The sequence below is a fragment of the Dictyostelium purpureum genome (assembly GCF_000190715.1).
Source record: "Dictyostelium purpureum unplaced genomic scaffold DICPUscaffold_6, whole genome shotgun sequence".
NCBI lineage: Eukaryota > Evosea > Eumycetozoa > Dictyosteliales > Dictyosteliaceae > Dictyostelium > Dictyostelium purpureum.
The window spans coordinates 1-25,521 of record NW_003519343.1 but is presented as its reverse complement, the minus strand read 5'-3'; the positions used below and the strand labels follow the sequence as shown (position 1 = coordinate 25,521).

The window sequence follows — 25,521 nt, the reverse complement described above, 5'->3', positions numbered from 1 at the left end:
GTATCTTAGCAAAATAGATATAAATCATACAAGTGACTTTTCATCATCAGATTTAAATAATAATAGTGTTTTTAAAAATTTAAATTTTAATGAATCACAATACAATAATCATAATAGCAATAATAATATAGATAACAATATAGATAATAGCGATAAATATTATGATCGAGAAGAAGAGGAACAGCTCGAATATGATGAAAATCATCACGAACACGAAGCTGACCATGAAAAAGAGCAATATCAAAGTGAAGAAGGGCAATATATTAAACAACAAGAGCAATATCATGTTGGTGAAAGTGAAGAAGAGGAGTACCTCCAAAATGGTGAGGAAGAGTACCTCCAAAATGGTGAAGAAGAGGAAGAGAGTTCAAATCACAATAGTGCCAATGAATCCTTTAGTCATAACAGTGATAGTCATGCAAATATTTTTATTGGTAGTACATTCGAAGATCTTTAAAATAAATATTAAAAAAAAAAATAAAGTAAGGATATATATTCATTTATTATTTTTGTACTTTAAGTAATTAAATTAAATTTAATTTAAATAAAAATAGTAATAATCAAATTTTTGATTTGGACAAGTTTTTTTTTTTTTTTTTATACATTATCTGTTTCCTTCATTCTGTGATCAATTTAAACAATAATGATATTTGTGTCTTTTTAAAATCATTAATAAATCTATGGTATTGAGGTTTATTTGCCTCAAAAACTCGAATTTTCAGAAATTTTTTATTTTTTTCATTTTTTATTTTTTTTTTAAATATTTTTATGCCCAAATGTCGAATTTTCTTTTTTTCTTTTTATTTTTTTACAAAACACAAATTTTTTTTTTTTATTTTTTTTATTTTAAAATTATGTTCATTTTAATTAAATGATCAAACAACAAATGAATTTTATAATAAAAAATTTATTTTTATTTAGTTTTTTAATATTATTAATTTTTTGTAATATATCAACATCAAACAAAATAAATAAAAAAGAAGAAAATCAAAATTTAAAATATAATAGATACACAAGTGGATATAATTTTAATGGTAATGAAAAAGATTTAAATACCCATAGTTCATCAACAAGTGGTAATGCTGCCATTTCGAGCAGCAGTGGTATTAGTAGTAGTGGTAGTGGGTTAAGTGGTTCGGGTGGTAACAACGATAATTTTGAAGATTATCTTAGTGGTAGTTATACCGGAGCCTCTACTAGCAGTACTGCTAGTGTCACTGGCTCATATTCAACTGCAAACCACCCTGCCCATGATACTGGCTCAGGTAGCAGTGGTGGTTATTTATTTGCAATTTGTTTATATTGCGACGAAAATTGTCAAAGTAAGTAATAGTAATAGTAATAATAATAATAATAATAATAATAATACTATGGATAATAATATAATAATAAAATTTATCAAATTATTAATAATTTCAATTCATTTAGGTTATCAAAAAATTTGTGTTCAAGCTACACCACGTGTTTGCACACCAATTATGAATCCATGCACTAAATCAACAATTTGGGTAATTGGAAGTAATACTCAAGAGGTTTCAATTTTTACCGATTTTAGATGCACTGTATTAAATAGAATAGAGACCATTGATCAAGAATGTTCTGATTGTGCAATCATTCAAAAGTTTAATACCTATGTTTCAAGTTGCAGATATGCCAGCTAAAAAAGAAATTATTTATTTAATTTTTATTAACATTTAATAAAAAAATAATAATAAAAAATCTATATTTAAATAATAAAAAAAACTTTATTTTTTTTATTTTTTTTATTTTTATTTATTTTTATAATAATATTAATTATAAAATAAAATAAAATAATAATAACTATTTTATTATTACCTTTTTATAAAAAATAATAATTATTCGAAGTTTAGAAAAAACCCACAGTTTTTAACTGATTTTTTAGATATTTTAAAATTTTTATTTTTTTTATTTTTTTTTATTTTTTTTTTTATTTTTTTTTTATTTTATAATTTAGAGTTTCTGAAAGATAAAAAAAAAAAAAAAATCATTTGTCATTATAAATATTTTATAATAAAAATAATAAAAATAATTAAATAAAAAAAAATGAGATTCATTGCCACTTTATTAGTTTTCCTTGCCGTTTTATTTGTTGTTAGATCCGAAGATGCTATTAAACTTGTCAGATATTGTTCACCAGACAAAGCTGCTCTTGTAGATGCTGCACTCCCAACCTCTGATCCATCAAACTGCCCAGCTGCTAATGGTAAAACTGTTGAAATTGGTGTCGGATCTTGCCAAACCTATACCGATATTTGCCAACCAATTGTTAAAGGTCAAGCTAAAGTTACAGCTTTAGCAGATTCCAAATTTAAAGTTGATCTTTTCAACTCTGGTTGTGAAACTGAAGGTTCCACACCAATTTCAACCCAAGAAGTCGAATGTAGTAAATGTTACCAACTTACTGTTAATGATATGTCATTAGGTTACTTCTCAGTTGAATGCCCAGCTGCTTCATCAGCATCAGAACCAGCCAGTGAAAGTACTTCATCATCATCATCAACTATTGTTGCCTCAGCTGCTCTCGCTTTAGGTTCAATCGCTGCTGCTTTATTATAAATTATTATGTCGAATTAAATTATTTAAAAAACTATTTTTTGTATTTATAAAATAAAAATAATATCTTTTTTTTTTTTTTCAATTTAAAAAACATCCACAGTTCATGTTTTAGAATTTATAAATACCAAAATTTAAATATATTTTTTTTTTTTTTTATAAAAAAAATATCTAAAGCTATTTTTTAAATTTTTTTTTTAAATCTAATTTTTTTTTTATAATTTTATAATTTTTTTTTTTTTATTGTATTATTATTTATTGTATTATTACTTGTAAAATTACTATTTTAAACATAATGAAGATATTATTCATATCTTTATTTTTATTTTTTCAATTTTTTATAGTTTTTATTAGGTGCCAAGAATCTTTAATTTTAAAAAGAGACTGTGTAAATAAATGCAACAATTCCACATCTCATTTAATAAATATAAATATTGATAAATGTACAGTTTTTAATGACCCTTGTCATTATCCCTTTAAATCAATAAAAATTAGTAAAAAACCACAAAAAAATAAATTTAAAATATCAATTTATAATGAAAATAATTGTAAAAAATTATCTATTAATCAAAACATCGAATGTTTTAAATGTAACCAAATAAAATTATTTGGAAAGGGGCAAAAGGATACCTATTTTTCTTTAGACTGCAATGTTTATAATAATGAATCATTATCTTCTTCTCACTCTGATTCATCAGACTCTTCATACTCTATTTCACAAGAAACCATTCCTCCAATAATTACATTATCACCTTCACCTAATGATTCATCAAGTATAGAAATTATAACTTCATCATCTTCCTCATCTTCATCATCAGAACCAGATTCATCTTCATCTTTATCATCTCCATCATCTTCATTTTCTTATTATTCATCTTCATCATCATCCTCTTCATCATCATCCTCTTCATCATCCTCTTCATCATCAGAAATAGATTCATCCACTGACTCATCTATGGATTCATCTATAGACTCATTAATAGATATGTCATCAACAAATTCATACATTGATTCATCAATGGACTCTTCTGGCTCTTCAGTTGAGTATTCAAACTCGTCAATAGAGGTAATATATAAACCAATAATATTGGGAAGAGATTGTAAAAACAGTTGTTATTTAAAAACCACATCAATAAAAGAATTTAATTTAAACAAATGTTCAGTTTATTATGATGAATGTATAAACAAACAATACTATCTTTTAGTAAATCAAGCTGAAAATAAATATATTTCCAAATTTTATTCCAATCCAAATTGTACTGGTAAAGAAATTCATTATGTGCAAAACGAGTGTAATGCCTGCAGTGTAATAACCACCTCCGAAATCGATAGCTTTTACACAGTTCTATGTGATTCAGGTACCTCCGGTTTGTTTGAAGATGAAAATCAATTTTCAAATTCTTTAAAGCTGAAATATACATTCTCTTTTTTATTGGTTTTATTTTTTTTAATTTTAATTTTTGTATAAATATCATAGGTTTTAAAAAAAATATTTATTTAACCTGTTAAATAGGATAACTGTGCTAATAATTCTTTCTTTATATGTATTTTTAATAAAAAACCCAAATTGGGAAAAATAAAAAACTCAATATATTTATTTATTTAAAAATTACCCCTCTTTAATTTAAATTTTTAAAAATATATTTAATTTTATTTTTAATAAATTTTTAATTAAAATTTTTTTTTAAAATTATTTAAATTCTTCATCACTGTCTGATTCTTCATCACTATCTGATTCTTCTTTACTATCTGATTCTACATCACTATCTGACTCTTCATCACTATCCGATTCTTCATCGCTATCAGATTCTTCATTTTCTCCTGAAATATCTTTTCTTTTCTTTAAAAAGGGGATGTTTAAGTCCAATAAATTAATGTCAAACAAATCTTGAATATTTTTATTTCCATCAAAGTCGTTTTTACCTTGATAGTAATCTGCAACATCGTACATAGAAAAATTTGGAATAGTATCATCTTTGTTTATTTATTTTAACACGCTCTGGTGTTTGTATTTATTTTTTTATTTATAAATTTAATATTCTTCTTATGATTGTTACCAGTAACTTCATAGATATATTTATTTTTTAATGTTTAACCCACATTGTAAAAATACATTTTAACCAAGTCCCCAAAATAGAAAAAAATAAAAAAAAAAATTTCATTACCCCTAAAAATATAAATTAAAAAAAATTAAAAAAAATTAATTTAAATAATTATTTTAATTATGATAATGATAAAAATAAAAATAACAATTATGTTCTTTATTATTTGTTTCTTTTTTATTTTTATCCTTTCATTTTTTTTTTTTAATTAGTTACTAATTATATATAATATCAAGTCTAAAAGAAGTTTATAAAATGGGTAAAGATGAAATTGATTTAGAAAATATTAATAATAATAAAGAAATATTAAAATCAAATAATAATCAAATAGAAAACATTGGCTCCAATAATTTAATTTCAAAAAAAAATGATAAAAAAAAAAAAAAATTAATTTTATTATCAATAATATTATTTTCTCTTGTAATTATATTATTGTTAATCATTGGAATTTATTATTCAAAGCATAACATTTCACAAAACTCCATATTAAAAAAACATAATTTTATTAACAATAAAATTGAATTTCAATCATTTTCCCAACCAGAACTATATTTTAAGAGTAATCTAACATCATTAGAATATACAATTAAAAAAAGTAATGATAATAATAGTAATAATACCTCAACATTTAAACCACTATTAAAACTAATAGATACCAAAATCATTAGTCCTCATATCAACAACTTTTACAAAGCAAATCAACTATTTAGTGTCCAATTATCCACATTTCAAAAAAATAAAATATTAATCCAAAGTTTAGAAACCTTCCTATTTTGGAAAATGACCGATTTTGACAGAATAGAATTGGTCACAAGCGATGGAGGTGGTGATTGCATTTATTTTACATTAATGGAGTCCACCGTATTGGGGTGTTCAAATTGTTTTAAAATAAAAAATTGTTACAATAACTATATAAAATTTACCAACAATACAATTAACTCTCCAATCACCTCAACTCCAAATTATGATGATTCATCAACAATCATTAAAATTAATGTATTTAAATAATTAAAGTAACCTTTTTAAAAAAAAAAAAAAAAAAAAAAAGAAATAAGTTTAAATAAAATATATAAAATTTTTTAAAAAAAAAAAAAGAATATAAAATAGTTATTTATAATTTATTAATTAATATAATTATTATTGAGTTTGTTTTATTTTTTTGTTTTTAATATGATATTTATTTATTTATAGAGTTGTTTTATTGAATTTTATAAATTTGTTTCATGAATTTTAAGAGTTGAATATCTTGTTTTGAAAGATCTCCAGCCCAAGCTTCTTTTAATGCATCTAATGATTCACGAGTAATCTTTGACATCCATTGTTTCTTATCATCAAAGTGTCTGTATAAAGTTGTTTTGGTATTATTGTCGTCAATAGCAATTGAAACAACATCATCTTTCTTGGCCAATTGAACATCTTTTTCGTTTAATTTAATTGAAGTGACAGTACCGACATCAGCATTATTTGATTCTGGTACACAAATTGGAGTACCAATACGAAGAGTACCTTCTCTAACTTTAACACCACAAATAATTGGATTAGTATTACGGAAAACTTGAACAACTTCTAAAATACATGGCCAGACACAGATACCAGCAGTTTCAGCTCTTAATTTCTCTTTGATAGCACCGAAATGTTTATTTAATTTCTCTTCGAATAAATAAATGGTTTCATCAGAAAGGATTTGAATTTTCATTTCGTTGGCGGCTTGAACGGCAGAATCTTCAATCTTTACGTCAAAGGCTAAAAGGATAGCGTATTTTGGATCTTTTTCTAACATGATAGCAGTGTTCATAACGTGTTTTTTGTGAACTGGACCAATAGCAACATTAGCAACTGGGACCTTAATCTTTTTAAGGAAATTTAAGAAGGCTTCGAGTGAACCAAGAGTTGAGGCTTGGACTGAAACACCAATACCGCTAGTTTCGACATCATTAAGAACAGAGTCAACTTCTTTCTTAGCTTCAGCTTTAATTTTTTCAATATCATCATTTGGTCCAACAACATGTAATGAAGTACCTGGAACAGCTTTTTCAAGACCTGGTGCGACGATTTTAATACCCATAGCAGCACGAATAGATTTATGTTGGATGAATTGTGATTTGACACGTGATTCACGAAGTGGTGGTGGTGTTAATAAAGAACGAATATTGGTTTCGATTGGACCATTGAAACCACTGACAACAATTTTATCACCTTCATTTAAGGTACCATTAACTAAAACGACATCAATGGTTGTACCATAACCTTCGATAACTTTAACTTCTAAAAGAGTGCATTGGAGTTGACTAGAGAATTCTACTTTGTCGAGCATAAGTTTTTGCATTAATTGAATGACGACTAACATTAAATCTGAAAGACCTTCACCAGTGTGAGCAGAGGTTGGGACTAAAGATACATATTTCTTGTGATCTTTGTTACGCCAGTAAAGTTCAGCATTTAACTCTTGACCAGCTAAAGCGGCAATGGTTTCTTTAACTTTTGAATCAAAATCTTGGGCAGCAACTCTTGTTTGAAGTTTGTATGATTCTTTGAAATCAGTGTTGACACATGGTTTCCAATCGTAAATACGATCAACTTTATTTAAGGCAACAATGAATGGAGTCTTTCTCATACGGAGGAGATTGATAGATTCAATAGTTTGAGCTTCGAGACCATGCATAATATCAATAACTAAAATAGCTAAATCGCAAAGACCACTACCTCTTGAACGAAGATTATTGAAAGATTCATGACCTGGTGTATCGATAAGTAAAAGACCTGGAAGTTTGAAGTCCATTTTGAGTTTTTCTGCAAATGTTTTGGTTTGTTCTTTAATAGCATCGACTGGGATGAAAGAGGCACCAATTTGTTGGGTAATACCACGAGCTTCACCACCTTGAACATTTGTGTTACGAATTCTATCTAAAAGTGAAGTTTTACCAGTATCGACGTGACCTAAAATGCAAATAATTGGTGAACGATATGATTTGTTTTCAACGGTTGAAGTTGGATCGGTTTGACCGGTTTGGAGTTGTTGGGTAAGAGCTTCAGCTTTAGCTTTCTTCTTGGCTGCTTTAGCGGCAAGTCTTTGAGCTTCTTCTTCTTGTTGCTTACGTAAAATTTCTTCTTCTCTCTTCTTTTGAATTTCATCAATAGTTTCATAATCATCATTATCCCAACTGTCAGCAATTTCAACAACATCTGGTTTTGGTTCTTCGATTTTGATCTCTTCAACTTTCTTGGTTAATTCATCAACTTTTGGTTGTTTCTTATTGTTTTTGGCTGGTTGTTTCTTTGGTTCATTGGCTCCAATGCTGTTAACATTAATACCTAATTTGGCTAATCTAGCAATTCTTTCTTGTTCTTTTGATTCTTCTTGTTGCTTTTCTTTCTTTTCAGCTCTCTTTTTGGCATTTTCAGCTGCTTTGGCTCTTGATTTTTCTTCTTCAGCTTCTTTCTTTTCTGCAGCGATTCTTTTAGCTTCCTCTTCTTTAATTCTCTTTTCTTCCTTTTCTCTTTCTTTTCTTTCTTCTTCTTGTCTTTGTTTTAATAAAAATCCACTGAGTTTTTCTGGTTCTTCTTTTTTATTATTGTTAGCTGCTTGTTTCTTTGATTGAGCTGGTGCTGGTTTTGCTGCTGCTTTACTGTTATTCTTTTTATTGGTTGCTGGTGCTGGTTTTGCTGGTTGTTTTTTAACTGGTTTTTCTTCTTCAGATGATTCTTCTTCAGATGATTCGTCTTCAGATTCACTTTCTTCTGATGATGATTCAACGACCTTTTTACCTTTAGCTGGGGCAGCTTTCTTTTGTTGTTTGGCAGCTGGTTTGTTTGGTTTTTTAGTTGGTTTTTCTTCCTCTGATGATTCTTCTTCTGATGATTCTTCTTCAGATTCTTCTTCAGATTCACTTTCTTCTGATGATGATTCAACAACCTTTTTACCTTTAGCTGGGGCAGCTTTCTTTTGTTGTTTAGCAGCTGGTTTATTTGGTTTTTTGGTTGGTTTTTCTTCTTCAGATGATTCTTCTGATGATTCTTCTGATTCTGATTCTGATTCATCTGACATTGGTGCAAATTTTGAAGTGGTTTTCTTTGGGATATCTTCTTCTGAATCATCTGATCCGTTATTTAATTTTAAAGCATCTTCACGATCTTTATCGGCTTGATCACTATCCCAATAATTGTCTTTTCTTTGTTTTGATTTTGGACCCATTTTTCTGTGTTAATTGAAAAAATAAAAAAATAAAATTTTGTTAATATAAATAATCTTTTATTTTGATTGATCAATATTGAACCCTAATGTACATACAAATTGATTGTTTCGGTATTATTAATTAGAGTTGATTTATTTTAAAATTTTAAATTTCTTTTTTCTTATCACTATTGAATTATTATTATTGATTATAGTTATAAACATATATAAATTTAATTTTGTTTTTTTTTTAGTTTTATTTAAAAAAAAAAGCAGTAGAGATATATAATTTATATAATATATAAAATATATAAAAATAAAAGATATAAAAAAAAACTAAGTTAATAAATAAGTTGTGATGTCTTTTTTTTTTTTTTTGTTAAAAAAGTTTAATAATTATTATTATATATTATATAAATATGTTATGTATATAGTATATAAATAGGATAATTATTAATAAAGTATTATTATTATTTGTTTTTAATTGTTGATGAAACGTACACAATAAAATTAAAACTCTTCAATTTGCACTTAAATAAAAAAAAAAAAAAAAAAAAAAAAAAAAAAAAAAGAAAATTTTAAAAAAAATTAAAAAAATTAAAAAAAAAATGAAATAAAAAAAAAAACGAAAATTTTAAAAAAATTTATAATTTTGTATTCCTGCAAAGTATTTATTATTAAGGTTTTTTTCCCATAATTATTTTATTTTCATTTGGTTTTAATTGTTATGATTTTATTTGTTTTAAAATTGTTTTTAAATAGTTTTTATTTTACTTTTCTTATTTTCTTTACAAATTAAATCTTTAAAAAAAAAAAAAAAAAAAAAATTTTAAAAAAAAAAAAAACAAAAATTAAAAATCATAAAATAAATTAAAAAAAGTTTTTTTTAAAAAAAAAAATAAAAATGGAAAATGAAAAAATAAATAATAATAATAATAGTAATAATAATAAAATTGTAAAGTTTAAATACGGTTGCGACCAAGTCATTGAATTTGGTTCAACAGTTCACGAGTTATTAAATCAAATCGAAAAAGAAAATATTACAACAACATTACCAATATGTTTGGATGATGGCAGTATTGGTGGTGGGGGATTGTTAGTAAAAGAAAGAGATTACACTTTGCCAATGGTTTCTTTTGCAGTTTGTATGAAAAATGCATCAAAGTTTTTAGATGAAACATTGTTTTCAATTGTTTTACAAACCTATAGAGGACCTTTGGAGTTATCAATATTTGATGATGCCAGCACTGTAAGTAATATAAATATATAGATATATTTATATACTATTTATTAGCTTAAAAAGCTAGATACCAACCATTGTATTTTTAAATAGGATACATCAATTGAAGTGGTTTTAAAGTGGTTACCAGTATTCAAGTATTTTAATATTTGTTTAGTTTTAAGTAGTGGAAAAGGATCAGAAACACACCATCACAATATGAAAGAGTATATCGAAATTATTGAAGAGTTTAAAAAGAAGTATAATATTTCCACTAAAGAAGAGGTAACAACTAAAGATGAAGAAGAAAAGGAAATAGTAACATTGTTATCGGGCGGTGTTGGATATGCTAGAAATCAAGCAATTAAATATAGTCATGGTGAATATTTATGTATATTGGATGCAGATGATGTAATGTTTAGAGAAAGGGTTGAATCACAATATCAAGAGTGTAAAAAAGATTTGGATTGTATAGTTGGTTCCAACTTTATTAGAATTCCAGAGGGTTCATCAGCACGTTACACTGATTGGTGTAATAGGTTATCAGACGAGCAATTGTTTTTACATCAATATAGAGAGGTTTCAATTATTCAGCCAACTTGGTTTTATCATAGAACTTTGTTTTTAAAAAATGGTGAATATATCGAAGCATTAAAATTAAATGAAAATATTAATGATAATAACAATAACAGTAACAATATAAATAATAATAACAATGAAACTGATAATAAAAAGTTTTATATTATGGGCAGTAATGATAATTGTTTACAGTATAAACACAAGAATCAAGATAAACATATAGAGAAATATAAAGAATCACAAAAGAAATTAATAAAAGATATTTCATCTTCAGGTGCAAAAGCCATACCAGAGGATTTAATATTTTTTAATAGACATTTAGATAAAGGTGGTAAATTAAGAAAAGCAAAAATCGAATCAATAGTAAATATTTCAAGTAATCAAGAAAAAGAAAAAACAGAACAGGATGATGCTACAGAAAATGAAGATGAACAATGTAATGGAAATAAGAAATTAAAAATTATCAAGAATGAACCATTATTAGTTTACAGATACCACGAAAACAATTTAAGTTCACAAATTCACAAACATATGTTAATGAAGGTTAGAATCGAATATTTAGAACGACGTGTACTTTCAAAATGGAGTTCTTTTACAATTTGGGGTGCTGGTAAAGATGGTAAAAAGTTTTTCACATTACTATCAGATTCAAGTAAGAAAAAAGTAACAGCATTTTGTGATGTCGATAAAAATAAAATTGGTCAAAAGTACAACGCCGCCTATACTCCTTACTCAGTACCAATAATTCATTTCTCCCAAGCTAAACCCCCATTAGTAATTTGTGTAGCTTTGGATCGTTCAAACGGAGAATTTGAAAATAATTTAAATTCATTAAATTTAAAAGAAGGAACGGAATATTGGCATTTCAATTAAATTTTAAATAAAGTATTTTATTATTTATTTATTTTTTTGTATAAAAATAAAAAATAAATATCTTACCACCACACCATTTAATTAAAATTTTTTTCTTTTATAAATATTGATTTGGTTAACACCTTTTAAAATCAAAATCAATTAGTGATATCGATAGCTATGATGAGCTGGGATCAATCAAAATGTTATTGCCTGCTCAAATCCATTTGTTCATCACATTCCCGCCAAGGTTTGTTTTATTGTTAGAAAAGATTAATTGGGTGTGGGTTTTTTTTTTTTTTTTTTTTTTTATTTTGTGAATTTTTTCGAAAATAAAAATTTTTTTATTTTTTTTTTAGTTTTTTAATTTTTTTTTTTTTCATTTTTAATTAAAATTATTTATTTTTGTTCTTTATTAGATTGAATTTTAGAATCAATCAATAAATACTATAAAGGCAAACAAATATAGAATAAATAGAAATAAAGAAATATAATAAATAATAATTAATAATGAGTTTTTCAGGACAATCAAAAGTTAAAAATAAATCAGCAGCACCAGTACAGATTACTGCTGAGCAAATTTTAAGGGTTGCAAATGAATCCCAACAAGCATTACCAAAATCAGCACCAAAACAAACCATTACAGATGTTGAAGAGTTAGAAGATTATAGATTAAGAAAAAGACAACAATTTGAAACATCAGTTAATAGAAATTTAAAGACTGCAGCAGTTTATTTAAAGTATGCAGCATGGGAAGAATCACAAAAGGATTTAACTAGAGCAAGATCAATTTTTGAACGTGCATTGGATATGAACTATCGTGAAATTGTACTCTGGATCAAATATGCCGAAATGGAAATGAGAAATAAAAATATTAATTTAGCAAGAAATGTTTGGGATAGAGCTGTTAGTTTATTACCAAGAGTTTCACAACTTTGGTTTAAATTCACTTTTATGGAAGATATGCTTGGTAATTATCCTGCAGCTCGTGCAATTTTCGAACGTTGGATGCAATGGAAACCAGAGCCACAAGCATGGAACAGTTTTATTAAATTTGAACTCAGATTAAATTTAGCTGATAAAGCAAGAGATATTTTCGAAAGATGTAAGTAAAACATTGTTATTTAAAATAGTAATAAAAAAAAAAAAAAATTGAAAAACATTAACTTTTTTCAAAATCATTATTATATAGATATTTTAGTACACCCATATATTAAAACTTGGATTAAATATTCTAAATTTGAAGAAAAATTAGGAAATATAGAAAATGCAAGAAATATATTTAAAAGAGCAATTGAATTTTTAGGTGAAGATGCAAATGATGAACAGTTATTTATAGCATTTGCAAAGTTTGAAGAAAAGTATAAAGAGGTTGAAAGAGCCAGAATTATTTATAAATATGCCATTGATCATGTACCAAAAAATAAAGCTAAAGAATTGTTTGAAACATTTACAAATTTCGAAAAACAACAAGGTGATAGAATTGGTATTGAAGATGTTGTTATAGGTAAAAAAAGATTCCAATATGAAGAAGTAAGTAAAATTTACATATACAAATATATATATATATATATATATATTTATATTTATACATATAAAATATTATTTTATATCATCTTACTAATTTAAATACATTTATTATAGGAATTAAAAAAAAATCCAAAAAATTATGATATTTGGTTTGATTATTTAAAAATGGAAGAAATTAATGGTGAAATTACAAAGACAAGAGAAATTTATGAAAGATCAATCGGTAATTTACCCCCAACCAAAGAAAAGAAACATTGGAAGCGTTATATTTATTTATGGATCAATTATGCATTATTCGAAGAGTTAATTTCAAAAGATATTGATAGAACAAGACAAGTTTATAAAGAATGTATTAAATCGATACCTCATGAAGTGTTTTCATTTTCAAAGATATGGATAATGTACTCTAGTTTTGAAATTCGTCAATTAAATTTAGATATAGCACGTAAAATCTATGGTCAAGCAATTGGTCGTCATCCAAAGAGTAAAATATTTGATAGTTATATCCATTTGGAAATTGAATTGGGTAATTTTGAAAATGTACGTAGCATCTATGGAAAATATTTGGAACTTATGCCAGATAACTGCGAAGCATGGTCTAAATTTGCACAATTAGAAACCGAATTGGGTGAAATCGATAGAGCCAGAGCTATATTTGAAATTGCAGTACAACAACCAAACCTCGACAGACCTGAGGTCATTTGGAAGGATTATATCGATTTTGAAATTGAACAACAACAATACAAGAATGCAGAAAAACTTTATAGACGTTTATTGGAAAAAACAAACCATGTTAAAGTATGGCTTGGTTTCGTCAAATTTATTCATTCATCAAATGGTGGTGTCGCATCACTAACAAGACCATTCTACCAAGAAGCTCACAAATCATTACAAAACTCTGACAAAGAAGAAAGATTAATACTTTTAGAGAACTGGAAAGAGTTTGAACAAAACTTTGGTGATCAAGAATCATTGGACCAAGTTTTAAAGAAAATACCTCAAAGAATTATCAAAAAAAGAACAAACCAAGATGGTATTACCGAAGAATACTTTGAATATATTTTCCCAGAAGAACAAACTCAATCAACCACATCAAAATTATTGGAAGCTGCTCAAAGATGGAAAAAATCAAAACAACAATAAAACTATATTGTCATCATAAATAAAATAAAAATAAAATATAAAATATTAAAATAAAATAAGATATTTAAACTTTTTTATTATTGTTTTTTAAAGTATAATTATATTTATTAAATTAAATATATTGATTGCTTATTAATGTATGATATGTATTATATATATATAAATATTGGTTATTTGGTTATTTGTTTATTTAAAGGTTTGATTTTTTATTTTGATTTAAAATTGTAACATCAACTGTATGCCAACAGTTATTCATTACACCTCTTAAATTCCAAATATCTTTAACATCCTTTGGTTGGGTATTACTTGAAAGATCCCAAGCACGACAAACTAATTTAATTTTGGTAGAGTCTTTGCCCTCTAATTGTGGTAATTTGGTAATTGTATATCTAAAGAGAGTCCAACCCCAGTATTTTGTACAAACACCTTTATCCTCACCTAATAATTCTGCATAGTCCCAAGTTTCACCACCGTCTAATGAAACATCAACTCTTTCAATCTTTCTACCACCGCCACTGGTAGCATAACCTGTAATTGTAAATGGTAAATAAAGTGCAGAGTTTGGTGCTGGTACACAGATAGCACTTTGAATTGAGAGTTCTTGAAGGGATGGAGTTTTATCCCAATACTTTTCTACATTGTTCCAATCGACACCATTATGGAAGATTTTATAATCTCTTCTTTGGAAGAAACTTTCAGATTCGTGTGGACTAATTGTAATTTTATCTAACCATTTAACACTTCTTGCTCCAATAATACCTGGTGCAACAACTCTTAATGGGAAACCATGATCTCTATTTATAGTTTCACCATTCATTTCATATGCTAATAAAACATCACCATCAATATCCCTATTAAAAAATGATATATTAATATTTCTTTAAACTTTTATGCATTTAAATTAAATAATAAAGTGCTAAACATACATTGCTTTTTCGACAGTAATTGAACTACCATATGGTTTTCCATTATCTTCTGGACATCCAAAATCTAAACCCCAAAATACTGCATGGTTTGCACCTGATTCTTTTGAAAATATTTTTGCATGTAATAAAACATCTCTTAATCTACAACCACCCCAGGTAGCATTTGATAAACTTGCAATACCCCATCCAACACCTTTAACTTTTTTATATTCACTCATTGCTGTTCTTCTATTACCTGCACACTATGAAATGGTTAAATAATTTGGTGGTAAATACTCTGAAATTTAATTTATTTATTAATATAATAGTTGTTATACTTTACTTGTAAATGAGCAGTAATTGTAACTTTTTCAAATTTAGTTTTAATATCATTTAATGATAATGTTAATGGTTGACCTACTAAACCATCAATCTTTAATGTGTATGCTGTTGGGCAAATATCTGGTACTGGTGCATGATTTCTAACATAAAACTTTTCAGTTGGAGTAATAAATGATTGAACCAAGACATCTGGTTTTGGTTCTGCATTAAATGGTGCTTTATGATTTATAATAAAATCAGGGTCTCTATATGGTTCATTTTCAAATGATACTTTAATACCTTCCATTATTATTATTATTATTAATTATTAATTATTATTAAAATAATTATTATTACTATTGAATATATTATAATTTATATGTAAAAAATAATAATGTTGTGTGTTTATACACTAAATTAATAAAACAAGTTGATTATATTTTTAAAAAAAAACAATTAAATTAAAACACACACAAAACGAAAAACCTCTTCAAAAAAATAAAAATTTTATAAAAAAAAAAAAAAATAAAAAAAATTAAATTATAAAATAAAATAAAAAAAATAAAAAAAGGAAGTGATGGGAACCAAGAAAAATTTATGAAAATTCAAATTTTCTCTCTAAACTAAAATAAAATATATAAATATAAAAAAAAAAAAAAAAAATATATTTAATATTTTTTTATAAATTTAAAAAAAAAAAAAAAAAAAAAATATTTTAAAACTTAAATATAAAAAAATATTTTAGATTTGTAAGATTTAAAATAAAATATTTTTAAAATATTTTTAAATTATTTAATCTATAAATAATTTATATTGTGGAAGTAAATAATTATTTAAAACTAAAAAAAAAAAATTAAATAAATATTTAAATAAATAATTTAAAATTAAAATTAAAAAAATAAAATAAAACAAAAAAATGGTTTTTATTAATTTATTTTCTCAATGTATGAAATAATATTATTATAATTTATTATTTAAAATCTTTTATAGTTTTTTTTTTTTTTTTTTTTAATTATGTCTTTAAAATCTTTTAATTATGTCTTTAAAATCTTTTGTAGTTTTTTTTTATAATACAATTTTAGCTTTGTTTATTAATATTGGTGTTTCCATTATTGTTGTTTGAAGATTGTATTGGGAAGATTGGAATTTGAAAGAAATTTGGTGCTTCTATATTTGGAAATTTTAATTTGTTTAATGAGGCATTCTTTTTTACGTCTTTTGTTGATGGAGGTTCACCTAAAGGAACTACTTCGATCTCTAAATTATTTGAAAACTTTGAAATGGAATCATAGACATCTTTGATATTGGTTAAATCCATAGGGTGTTCATAAATGATGCTAAGTTTATTTAAAACTATATTGAGATTATCTTCAAATAGGCTATATAAGTTACGAATTGATATATCTAAATTTCTTGCAATCCAAAATATTTTATGATAAGATATATAGCTTGATTTAACAGCTTTTGGATCAGTGTCACTTGATAATGAAGCAAGACCAAACAAACTAATGGAGCCACCTACTCTTGCAAGACCAACACTTAATGAATGCTTTTGTTGTATAATTGATGTGATCTCTTGTTGATTTATGTTCTTTAAACAATTTGATTTCGAGTCTATGAGATCTTCGCTAAGCTTTAACAAATCTTGATTTAACTGATCAAGTTTATTGATAACCCTGTCATTTTGTAAATTGTTTAAGAAAATATCAAAATAAATTCGGACCTGATTTAATTTATTTAATATTTTTTCTATTTGAACTGATAGAGGCTCTAATAATAATTGATCGTAATTAGATCCAAAAAATTCGCATGCTCTTTCTTCGTTTTTATCTAATGTTGATTTTAACCATTCTTGAAGCTTGATATTAATTTTTGAATCTTTGGTATTTTTAAAGAAAATAATGTTTTTTTTGGAATCCATTTTAAAAATACAAAAAAAAAAAAAAAAAAAAAAAAATTTATTCAAGTGTAAAAATTAAAAAATCAAAAAAAAATTAAAAAAAAAAAAAAAAATTTTGAAATGGTTTGGTGAAATTCAAATAAAAAAAAATAAAAAATATTTTACATTGATATTTATAGATATTTAATATTTTTATTATAAATTAATAAATTTTTAAATATTTATAATAAATATCATTAAGTATCTTTAAATATCATCTGATATTATATAACAGAATATTAAAAAACATATTTTTTTTAACTTTTTTTCTTTTTTCTTTTTTTTTTTTATATTTTTTTTGTAAAAAAAAATAATAGTATTATTAAATTTAGAAATTTATAATTAAAATAAATAAATAAAAATATTAATTGTTATAATAAAAAAAAATGAACAAAAAATTAATATTTTTAATTACTTATTTATTTTTTATTTTTACAATAAATTCCCAAATAACATATTTAAAAACTAACGATGTGTTTCAAATATATCCATTACCTGGCAATCAATATAAAGCACACTATAATGACTTAGCTTTATATTATAAACTAGATTTTTTTTTAATAAATAAAATAAAAGATATTAATGAAAGTTACTATAGCATCGATTCTAATGGTTCCATTTTTAAAGCTTCAATTCAACAAAACAAATTATTTGTAGCAATACCATTTGATAAATCCAACCCATCGCAATCAATTATATTGACTACAATTTTCAATAATTCAGATACAGTATCAATGAAAATAGATTTATTTTGTGATTGTAAGTGTATTTAAAAAAAAAAAAAAATAAAAAAAAAAAAATAAAAAAAAAAAAATAAAAAATTAAAATTTATTTTAAAAAAATTTTATTTTAAACTATTACCAATATCATATATATTATACTATAGATATCAATAAAGATAAAGTTTCCGTAAAAGTAACAAAACCAATATTAGATAGAGATAATAATGTTTATGTAAACATTCTATTTATTGGTCTAAACAACTCATTGACCTCGATCACCACATCACCCCCCCTTTCATCAGTTAGACTAACTGGGGAACAGTTTGAAGTTCAGGTTACTCCTTTTTATAAATTTTCAGCAAAGGAAACCAATTTTGATATTTTATTTAGTGATTTTTCAATACCAATAACTGTACCACCATATTACCCACCCAATATCATTCCAACATTATTAGATTATTTTATATACCCATCAATCAATAATTTCATATATAATGACTTTACCCAAACCCCTATTTTATATTTCTCATCAAGTATTCCTTATAATGTATCCTTTTTCTTGCTCCAAAGTCAAACTACCTACTATGTACCAAAAAAAATTAAATTAAAAGAAGATAGATATACTTATATTGCTCCTCTCCTATATCAAGGATTCTCAAACCAAGTATTTAATTTCTCTTTAAACACTATGCTAGACTTGGTCCCAAGAGTAATTGAAAAAAATATCATAGGTAAATATTCATAATTTATGTATTAAAATAATAAATATAAAATAAATATTAATTTTCATCAATCATTTTTAGAATATACCTACTTAACAATACCATTTTGGACCTACTCTAGAGAATTTGACGATTTCTTTACAATAAGTTTCCAAAACAATTTATTTACACTAAAAGAAAATACATTCAACTTTAGATATTCCTCCTCCTTTCAAACTAAATGGCCATTTGGGTTTGTCTCTGGATCAACAAAAAATTTTGTTTATTCAATAACTATACCACTGGATGAAAATACAAGAAATCTAGCTATAAGCGAATATCCTCATGGTAAAGAAACTATTGGAATAATTGAAGGATCAGGTTTAGGTAACTAAATTTTAATCTACACTTTAAACAAAATAAATAATATATTCACATATTAATTATAATTTTTATTTAGTTATAGAAACAATTTACTCAGATATTGTTTTTTTTGAAATGGTTTATGTAGGCGGCACAAATTACCTAATAAGAATGAAATATGTTGATAATTTAGGCGTAGAAAAAATAAGTTCAAGTTTCGGGGTGGAACATAGTGGAAATGAACTTTTAGTCGAAGGTACTACCAAGAATGGTACCTATGAATTGATTTTTGATGCTGCTAACAATATATTTATTACAGTTACCAATGCCGGCAACAATATTAAAAACTATACTCAGGATAGCTTATTATATATTGATGAAAATGGAATTCCTATATTTTTAGAAATTCCAAACCCATATCAAAACAGTAAGTAAAAAATTTCTATAAATAATTGAATATTTATTTATATTATATTAAATTTTCTTATTTTATTTTTTCCATCAAAAAATTAGTTAAAAATATAATCATTAATGATTTAAGATTTTTAAACAATAATTTAAATGTAACATCTGAAGATAATATGAATATTATATTTTTTTCATCACCCACTTTAAAAAAAGATACACCAATGGCCTTTAGGATTGATGATGAAGTTACATTAGACAGTGATCCAAACAGCAAAAATGGAATTTATCCCATTCATTTTAATGAAGTTCTACAGCTATTCTATGGCAAATTTATAGTACCAAGAAATACAATTATGGGAAATTTAAATTATGCATTAATATTTTCTCAAAATACTATTTTTAAAAATGGTGCATTTGAAGCCCCATTAACAGTAACTTCAACAAACTTTAATAATGAGGGTCCAATCATTAACTTTTTTTTTACCTATGTTTTAAAAAACTCTATTGTGTGGAGTGTCTACTTGGAAAGCTTTTCAAATGGAGTCAAATATGGGCTAATAAAAATTATGGGTCTCTCAGATAATTCAATATATACTTTAAACATAAATAACAATGGTAGTAACCTAGGCCCCAATTTCAATATAACACAGGAACTATCAACACCATGCGTTTCACAAGATTACAAAATTTTTTATATGTACCTAGTTGATGAAAATAATAAAGAGTCTATATATTCAAAGCAAGGGGATAATATTGCAACAAAGAACCCTTTACGTACTCGCTTAGATAATCAATCCTTTTTAACTGCTACATTCGTATGTCCTGTCCCAACTGTAGAGCCCTCACTCCCCGTACTATTATCATTTAATATTGATAGATCCACCGTAGATGTAGGAAGTACCTCTAGAAATGTTACTTTTACTTTTACTGCAGATGATGTAAACAGTGGAATGTTACCAAAGCAAAAACCTATAGTTTATTTAATTAGTAAAAATTATAAGCCATTAGAATGCGAATCAAATATAATTCCAACACAATCAGGACCAATGATGTATTCATGTAATATAGAGCTACCAATCGGTTATGGCTATCCCAATAAAATTTTTGCCTCTGTTTATGGATTTGTAAATAAAGGTGGTTTATTTATGGGTCTCTCCACACAAGACCTGCTTTACAAACAAATGCCCTATTCAATATCAACAAGCTATTCATTCGAACCAATTTTAACCAGTCATGAAAAATATTTTTCACCAGGTGATTTATTAGTATATGGTAGAGTTTTAAAAGATACCAAACTCATTAAAATCTTATTGCCCAATGGAGAACTATTTTATACCACACCAAATAAAATCATAGGTTCATCAGTTATAGTTTTCCCAATTATAAGAGGTTTAAAAGATCCATTTCAAATTAAAGCAATACTTAATTCAAACAAAGAGTCAAATTGGTTAACTGTTAATCCTATATTTTTTAACTATTCCCTACCCACCCCAACTCCACCTGAAAACCCTAACAAATGCTTTGGTTCTCCATTATGCGGTGGTAAAGATCACGGATATTGTAGCAATGATTTAGGATGCATTTGCTATTCACCATGGGTTGGTGAGGATTGCTTATCAAAAGTAATTATAGTACCAAAACCACAGTTTAATACAACTGACCCAACTATAGTTATTCCAATTACCAATAATGATGAGGTTCAAACAGAAGCATTTTACAAATCATTGATTTCACTATATGGTATAAGAGAATTCAATATTGAAAAAAGACCAATTAAAACATATATATTTAATAGTTGGTACTACTCACAAGTGGATTCAGATACAGGCCTATATAAAACTAATATTTCAATATTATTAAATTCTAATGTAGAAACAAATGCAACTATTTCAACAACCATCAAGTGGTTTGAAAATCAAACAATAATTAACTTTGCAAAGCAAAATTTAATAATGTACCCATCATCAATTAAATATACCGTACAAGTCGAAAACTACCCATTCGAAAGCAGATTTAATAGCTTGGAACTAATAATGTACACATCATTTGAATCTTCTAAAGATAAAGATCTATGTTCTTCAAAAGAATTTAGTGAATCACAAAGCTCAAATTCTGACTTCTTAAAGATACAAATAGAAAACAAGTCTTTTTATGGAAGATTTATAAAAAGAGCCATAATAGATAATGGAAATATTGTACCGCTTAGCAACACCTTGTTGGATATGTCGTTAAATACAATAGACTCACCCAATCAGGTTCAAACATATATAGGTATATCAATTCCTTACTTTGAATCAACATCCATAATAGACCCCGATTTTTCTGTTTTAGTAGATAGTGACTATGCCACATCATCCTCATTAGGTTCAAGGTGTACAATTAATAATGGTTTATCAAAAACCCAAATAGCTGGTATTGTTATTGCATGTGGTGCATTTGTAGCAATCTCATTAATTGCAGTGTTATATGTTTTATATAAGAAAAAGAAAAACAAGCTATTTATGATCAATATAGGAAACAAATTAAAAAACTTTGAAAATGAAAATTAGAATAAAATATTTTAAAATAAAATGTTACAAATTTATAATAATCCTGTTTTTTATTAATTTTTTTTTACAAATAAAAACTATAAAACTAGTGTATAGAATAAAATTAATTTATTAACTAAACTAAGTTTGATATATTTGCTTTATTATTATTATCATTGTTATTACTATTTTTTGGATCATCTGAAGTTTTTTCTTGCTTTTCTTGTAGTAATGATAACTGTTGTTGTTGATACTGTTGATGTTGTAACATTTGTTGGAAATATTGTTGTTGGGTTAATTGCTGTTGATTTTGATGTTTAGGTGATGATGATGATAGAGGTTTACCACTATCTTGATTACTGCTGCTACTATTTGGATTAGGATTTGTGCAAACTGAGTCGCTAAAACTTCTTTTTTTAAAATGAGCCGATAAATGTGCTAGATTTGGTGAATGAGGCGAAGGCATAGAAACTGGGGATAAAGGCATTGATGGGGATAATGGTTCCTTTACTTTTGATGTATCGAATCCCATGAAACCTTTAACTAGTGTATCCCATTTATCCTGATCAATCTTTAATTTATTTGAATTTAATAATGGCGATCTGTTTCTTGGACTATTATCATTAGATGAGTTTGTATTTAATTCTAATTTAATATGTTCACTGAGAGAATCTACCGAATCTTTTCTTTTTTCTATTACTGCATATTCGATTTTATTTTCTGAGCTATTTAATCTATCAAAATCATCGAGGTCTAAAAAAAAAAAAAGTTAATATTTTTAATTACTATATATTTTATGATATTTATTTTAATACATACCTGCAGTTGAATTGTTTCTTGAACGCTTACTTCTTTCATTTAAAAAGGTCTCTTCTTGGTCGGTAATAGAAGAAATGGAAAATAAATTGGCTACTTCGGTTACTCTTGGTGATTGTTCGCCTAAGTGCTCATGTATATTTGGTAAACTAAATCTCTTCTTTTCTGCTGATAATTGAATTGATGTAACAATAGGATTTCCCAAATGTAAAATTGGCGAGTTTGAAACACTTTTCGAACTGTTATTGACATTATTGCTATTGTTGCCTGTAGTAGTACTATTAAATAAATTGTTACCACTATTACTAAAACTACTACTACCACTAGAGTTTATACTATTACTGGAATTAACTATGTTATTATAATCTGGTCTAGGAGAATTTATTATATTTGAAGAGTTATTTAGAGTGTTAACTACACTATTAAAAATACTATTACTACTAATATTTGTAATAGTTGAGACTTCACTAATGTTATTATTATTACAAGTATTGTTACTATTATTACTATTATTATTATTATTATTATTATTAGTATAATTACTATTAAAACTACTACTAGCACTACTTGAAATACTATTACTACTGTTATTTATAATATTACTTATACTTTGAGTTACATTTAAACCATTAATATTACTATTATTAGAACTAGCTATATTATTAGTAATATTGTTTGTATTAATATTATTACTACTATTATTATTATTACTATTGATATTATTATTGGTATTGTTATTGTTATTATTATTATTATTATTATTATTATTATTATTATTATTATTATTATTATTATTATTATTATTATTATTATTATTATTATTATTATTATTAATCTCTACCTTTGGTTTTTCTTTTTGAGTTCTTTTGCCGCCCCTAGTTGAATATAATTTTTTTATAGTCCAAGGATCTGTTAAATCTTTTAATCTCCAAAATCCATTTTGTTGATACTGCTCCATACCAGATTCAAATAACTCTTTGCTGTGTGATAAAATATCTTGGATTTGTTTGTGCCAATTGTCGGTTTCTATTTTAAATAAAACAAATGTTTAATATCCAATCTTTTTAAAAAAAAATATTATAAATAATACCTACTCTTTTTTTCGTAACATATAACATCCCAATGGTGAGACATATATCCATATACATCATGTTTAAGATTAAAAAATGCCTTATTTGGAAATGACATTTTCAAACAATAAAACACAACTCGCATAATGTTTGCCCATGTTTGAGCCTGGATGATATTTGGAATTCCTCTTGTGCATATGTTACATGGTTCATGAGTCATTGAACACGAAATATTTACATTTTCTACATTCTCTTTATTTACATTTGGTGGAATATTGTCACTATTGCTGTTATAGTTTTGTTCTTGTTGAATATTTACATTTTGTTGTTGATGAAATTGAGGATAATGCGATGGAGGGAGTTGCTGGTGATTTGGGGTTTGTTGAGATTGATGATTTTGGTACACAATATTTTGTTGTTGCATTTGATGTTGTATTTGCTGTTGCTGTATTTGAACATGTTGCTGTTGTTGTTTAAAATAATTTTGTTGTTGTATTTGTTGTTGTATTTGGTGTTGTTGTATTTGTTGTGGAGATGGTTGGTAAACATTTGGAGTAATGCTGCCATTTTGATGGTAATATTGTGGAGGAGAAGAATTTTGGGGTGATGGTGGTTGGTTGTAATATTGAGGTGGTGGAGAATAGTGTTGAGGTGGATATGATTGATTTGGGACAATACTGGGGTTAATATTTGGGTTCATATGCTGGCCAATATTAGGATTTGGATATGGCTGTGGTTGATACATAGGTTGACCATTTTGAGGAAAATGGTTTTTTTGTTGTATTTGTTGTTGAAGTAATAAAAATTGTTGATATTGTTGAAACTGTTCAAATGTCATTTCATTCTGGAAATCTGAGTATTGCTGTTGTTGGTGTTGTGGTGGTGGATAGTTTATACTATTTGTAGAATGCCTACTATGAGGAAAATTTTGTTGTAGTGGAAAACCTTGTTGTGGTGGAAAACTTTGTTGTGGTGGGAAATTTTGTTGGTGTACTTGTGGTGGGTGTTGGGGATTATATTGTTGTGGATTGAATTTAACTGTGTTATTATGACCACTATTATTATATCCATTGTTATTATATTGTTGAAGAGATGGTTGTTGATTTGGTTGTGGGTATGTATTATATTGTTGTTGTTGTAAAGATTGATTATTTTTTATATTCATAAATCGCTTATTCATTTTCTTTATTTGTAAGGGTTGTGAAGTTGGTAAACCATTGTTGTTATATTGTTGTTGTGGTGGTGGTGGTGGTGTCGAGATTTGTTGTGGTGGTAGTGGTGTCGAGATTTGTTTGTGGTGGTAGTGGCGAGATTTGTTGTTGTGGTGGGAATTGTGTATAATTCATCTGTTGTTGTTGTTGTTGCTGGTATTGATAAAATTGATACTCATCATCATGAGAGTTCGATGGATTTATAGGAGATGATGATCTTTCCATTTTTAATCTATTTTTTATATATAAAAAAAAATTTTAAGATACAAATTATTATTTGTTGATGTATTGTTGCTGTTTAATCTATGTGAAATTAATAATTAAAAAAAAACTTTATATATTGTAAATTATTCTTTATAATATAATC

General features: G+C 25.7%; 14 protein-coding genes across 14 annotated transcripts; 8 read left to right on the top strand and 6 right to left on the bottom strand.

Moving 5' to 3' along the window:
- Window positions 1-886: 886 nt before the first annotated feature.
- Window positions 887-1,661, top strand: DICPUDRAFT_74293 (uncharacterized protein; the record flags this gene model as incomplete). Its single annotated transcript, XM_003283290.1, has 2 exons — window positions 887-1,322; window positions 1,429-1,661. The coding sequence occupies 2 exons, from the start codon at window positions 887-889 to the stop codon at window positions 1,659-1,661; spliced, it is 669 nt and encodes a 222-aa protein (XP_003283338.1).
- A 403-nt stretch (window positions 1,662-2,064) lies between these two features.
- Window positions 2,065-2,577, top strand: DICPUDRAFT_146965 (uncharacterized protein; the record flags this gene model as incomplete). Its single annotated transcript, XM_003283289.1, has 1 exon — window positions 2,065-2,577. One exon carries the CDS (start codon window positions 2,065-2,067, stop codon window positions 2,575-2,577), a length of 513 nt encoding a protein of 170 aa, XP_003283337.1.
- A 292-nt stretch (window positions 2,578-2,869) lies between these two features.
- DICPUDRAFT_74291 (uncharacterized protein) lies at window positions 2,870-4,042 on the top strand (the record flags this gene model as incomplete). Its single annotated transcript, XM_003283288.1, has 1 exon — window positions 2,870-4,042. One exon carries the CDS (start codon window positions 2,870-2,872, stop codon window positions 4,040-4,042), a length of 1,173 nt encoding a protein of 390 aa, XP_003283336.1.
- A 222-nt stretch (window positions 4,043-4,264) lies between these two features.
- DICPUDRAFT_146963 (uncharacterized protein) lies at window positions 4,265-4,525 on the bottom strand (the record flags this gene model as incomplete). Its single annotated transcript, XM_003283252.1, has 1 exon — window positions 4,265-4,525. One exon carries the CDS (start codon window positions 4,523-4,525, stop codon window positions 4,265-4,267), a length of 261 nt encoding a protein of 86 aa, XP_003283300.1.
- A 406-nt stretch (window positions 4,526-4,931) lies between these two features.
- DICPUDRAFT_74290 (uncharacterized protein) lies at window positions 4,932-5,684 on the top strand (the record flags this gene model as incomplete). The annotated part of the gene is made up of 1 exon (XM_003283287.1): window positions 4,932-5,684. The coding sequence occupies one exon, from the start codon at window positions 4,932-4,934 to the stop codon at window positions 5,682-5,684; it is 753 nt and encodes a 250-aa protein (XP_003283335.1).
- A 196-nt stretch (window positions 5,685-5,880) lies between these two features.
- On the bottom strand, window positions 5,881-8,694 carry DICPUDRAFT_4800 (uncharacterized protein; the record flags this gene model as incomplete). The annotated part of the gene is made up of 2 exons (XM_003283251.1): window positions 5,881-7,709; window positions 8,442-8,694. Coding segments are annotated over 2 exons (2,082 nt in total), but the record flags the coding sequence as incomplete, so codon positions are not given.
- A 1,057-nt stretch (window positions 8,695-9,751) lies between these two features.
- On the top strand, window positions 9,752-11,518 carry DICPUDRAFT_146960 (uncharacterized protein; the record flags this gene model as incomplete). Its single annotated transcript, XM_003283286.1, has 2 exons — window positions 9,752-10,096; window positions 10,181-11,518. The coding sequence occupies 2 exons, from the start codon at window positions 9,752-9,754 to the stop codon at window positions 11,516-11,518; spliced, it is 1,683 nt and encodes a 560-aa protein (XP_003283334.1).
- Window positions 11,519-12,007: 489 nt separating this feature from the next.
- DICPUDRAFT_93425 (uncharacterized protein) lies at window positions 12,008-14,227 on the top strand (the record flags this gene model as incomplete). Its single annotated transcript, XM_003283285.1, has 3 exons — window positions 12,008-12,602; window positions 12,690-13,030; window positions 13,142-14,227. 3 exons carry the CDS (start codon window positions 12,008-12,010, stop codon window positions 14,168-14,170), a joined length of 1,965 nt encoding a protein of 654 aa, XP_003283333.1. The 3' UTR covers window positions 14,171-14,227.
- A 94-nt stretch (window positions 14,228-14,321) lies between these two features.
- On the bottom strand, window positions 14,322-15,814 carry DICPUDRAFT_52167 (uncharacterized protein). The gene is made up of 3 exons (XM_003283250.1): window positions 15,419-15,814; window positions 15,097-15,338; window positions 14,322-15,021 (listed from the first exon to the last, which is right to left on the bottom strand). Exons 1-3 carry the CDS (start codon window positions 15,701-15,703, stop codon window positions 14,361-14,363), a joined length of 1,188 nt encoding a protein of 395 aa, XP_003283298.1. The 5' UTR covers window positions 15,704-15,814; the 3' UTR covers window positions 14,322-14,360.
- Window positions 15,815-16,474: 660 nt separating this feature from the next.
- Window positions 16,475-17,317, bottom strand: DICPUDRAFT_74285 (uncharacterized protein; the record flags this gene model as incomplete). The annotated part of the gene is made up of 1 exon (XM_003283249.1): window positions 16,475-17,317. One exon carries the CDS (start codon window positions 17,315-17,317, stop codon window positions 16,475-16,477), a length of 843 nt encoding a protein of 280 aa, XP_003283297.1.
- A 404-nt stretch (window positions 17,318-17,721) lies between these two features.
- DICPUDRAFT_146956 (uncharacterized protein) lies at window positions 17,722-19,153 on the top strand (the record flags this gene model as incomplete). Its single annotated transcript, XM_003283284.1, has 3 exons — window positions 17,722-18,094; window positions 18,222-18,788; window positions 18,861-19,153. The coding sequence occupies 3 exons, from the start codon at window positions 17,722-17,724 to the stop codon at window positions 19,151-19,153; spliced, it is 1,233 nt and encodes a 410-aa protein (XP_003283332.1).
- A 103-nt stretch (window positions 19,154-19,256) lies between these two features.
- On the top strand, window positions 19,257-22,078 carry DICPUDRAFT_146955 (uncharacterized protein; the record flags this gene model as incomplete). Its single annotated transcript, XM_003283283.1, has 2 exons — window positions 19,257-19,548; window positions 19,635-22,078. The coding sequence occupies 2 exons, from the start codon at window positions 19,257-19,259 to the stop codon at window positions 22,076-22,078; spliced, it is 2,736 nt and encodes a 911-aa protein (XP_003283331.1).
- A 115-nt stretch (window positions 22,079-22,193) lies between these two features.
- On the bottom strand, window positions 22,194-25,123 carry DICPUDRAFT_74283 (uncharacterized protein; the record flags this gene model as incomplete). The annotated part of the gene is made up of 3 exons (XM_003283248.1): window positions 22,194-22,810; window positions 22,877-23,899; window positions 23,968-25,123. 3 exons carry the CDS (start codon window positions 25,121-25,123, stop codon window positions 22,194-22,196), a joined length of 2,796 nt encoding a protein of 931 aa, XP_003283296.1.
- Window positions 25,124-25,166: 43 nt separating this feature from the next.
- On the bottom strand, window positions 25,167-25,379 carry DICPUDRAFT_146953 (uncharacterized protein; the record flags this gene model as incomplete). The annotated part of the gene is made up of 1 exon (XM_003283247.1): window positions 25,167-25,379. One exon carries the CDS (start codon window positions 25,377-25,379, stop codon window positions 25,167-25,169), a length of 213 nt encoding a protein of 70 aa, XP_003283295.1.
- Between the last annotated feature and the right edge of the window lie 142 nt (window positions 25,380-25,521).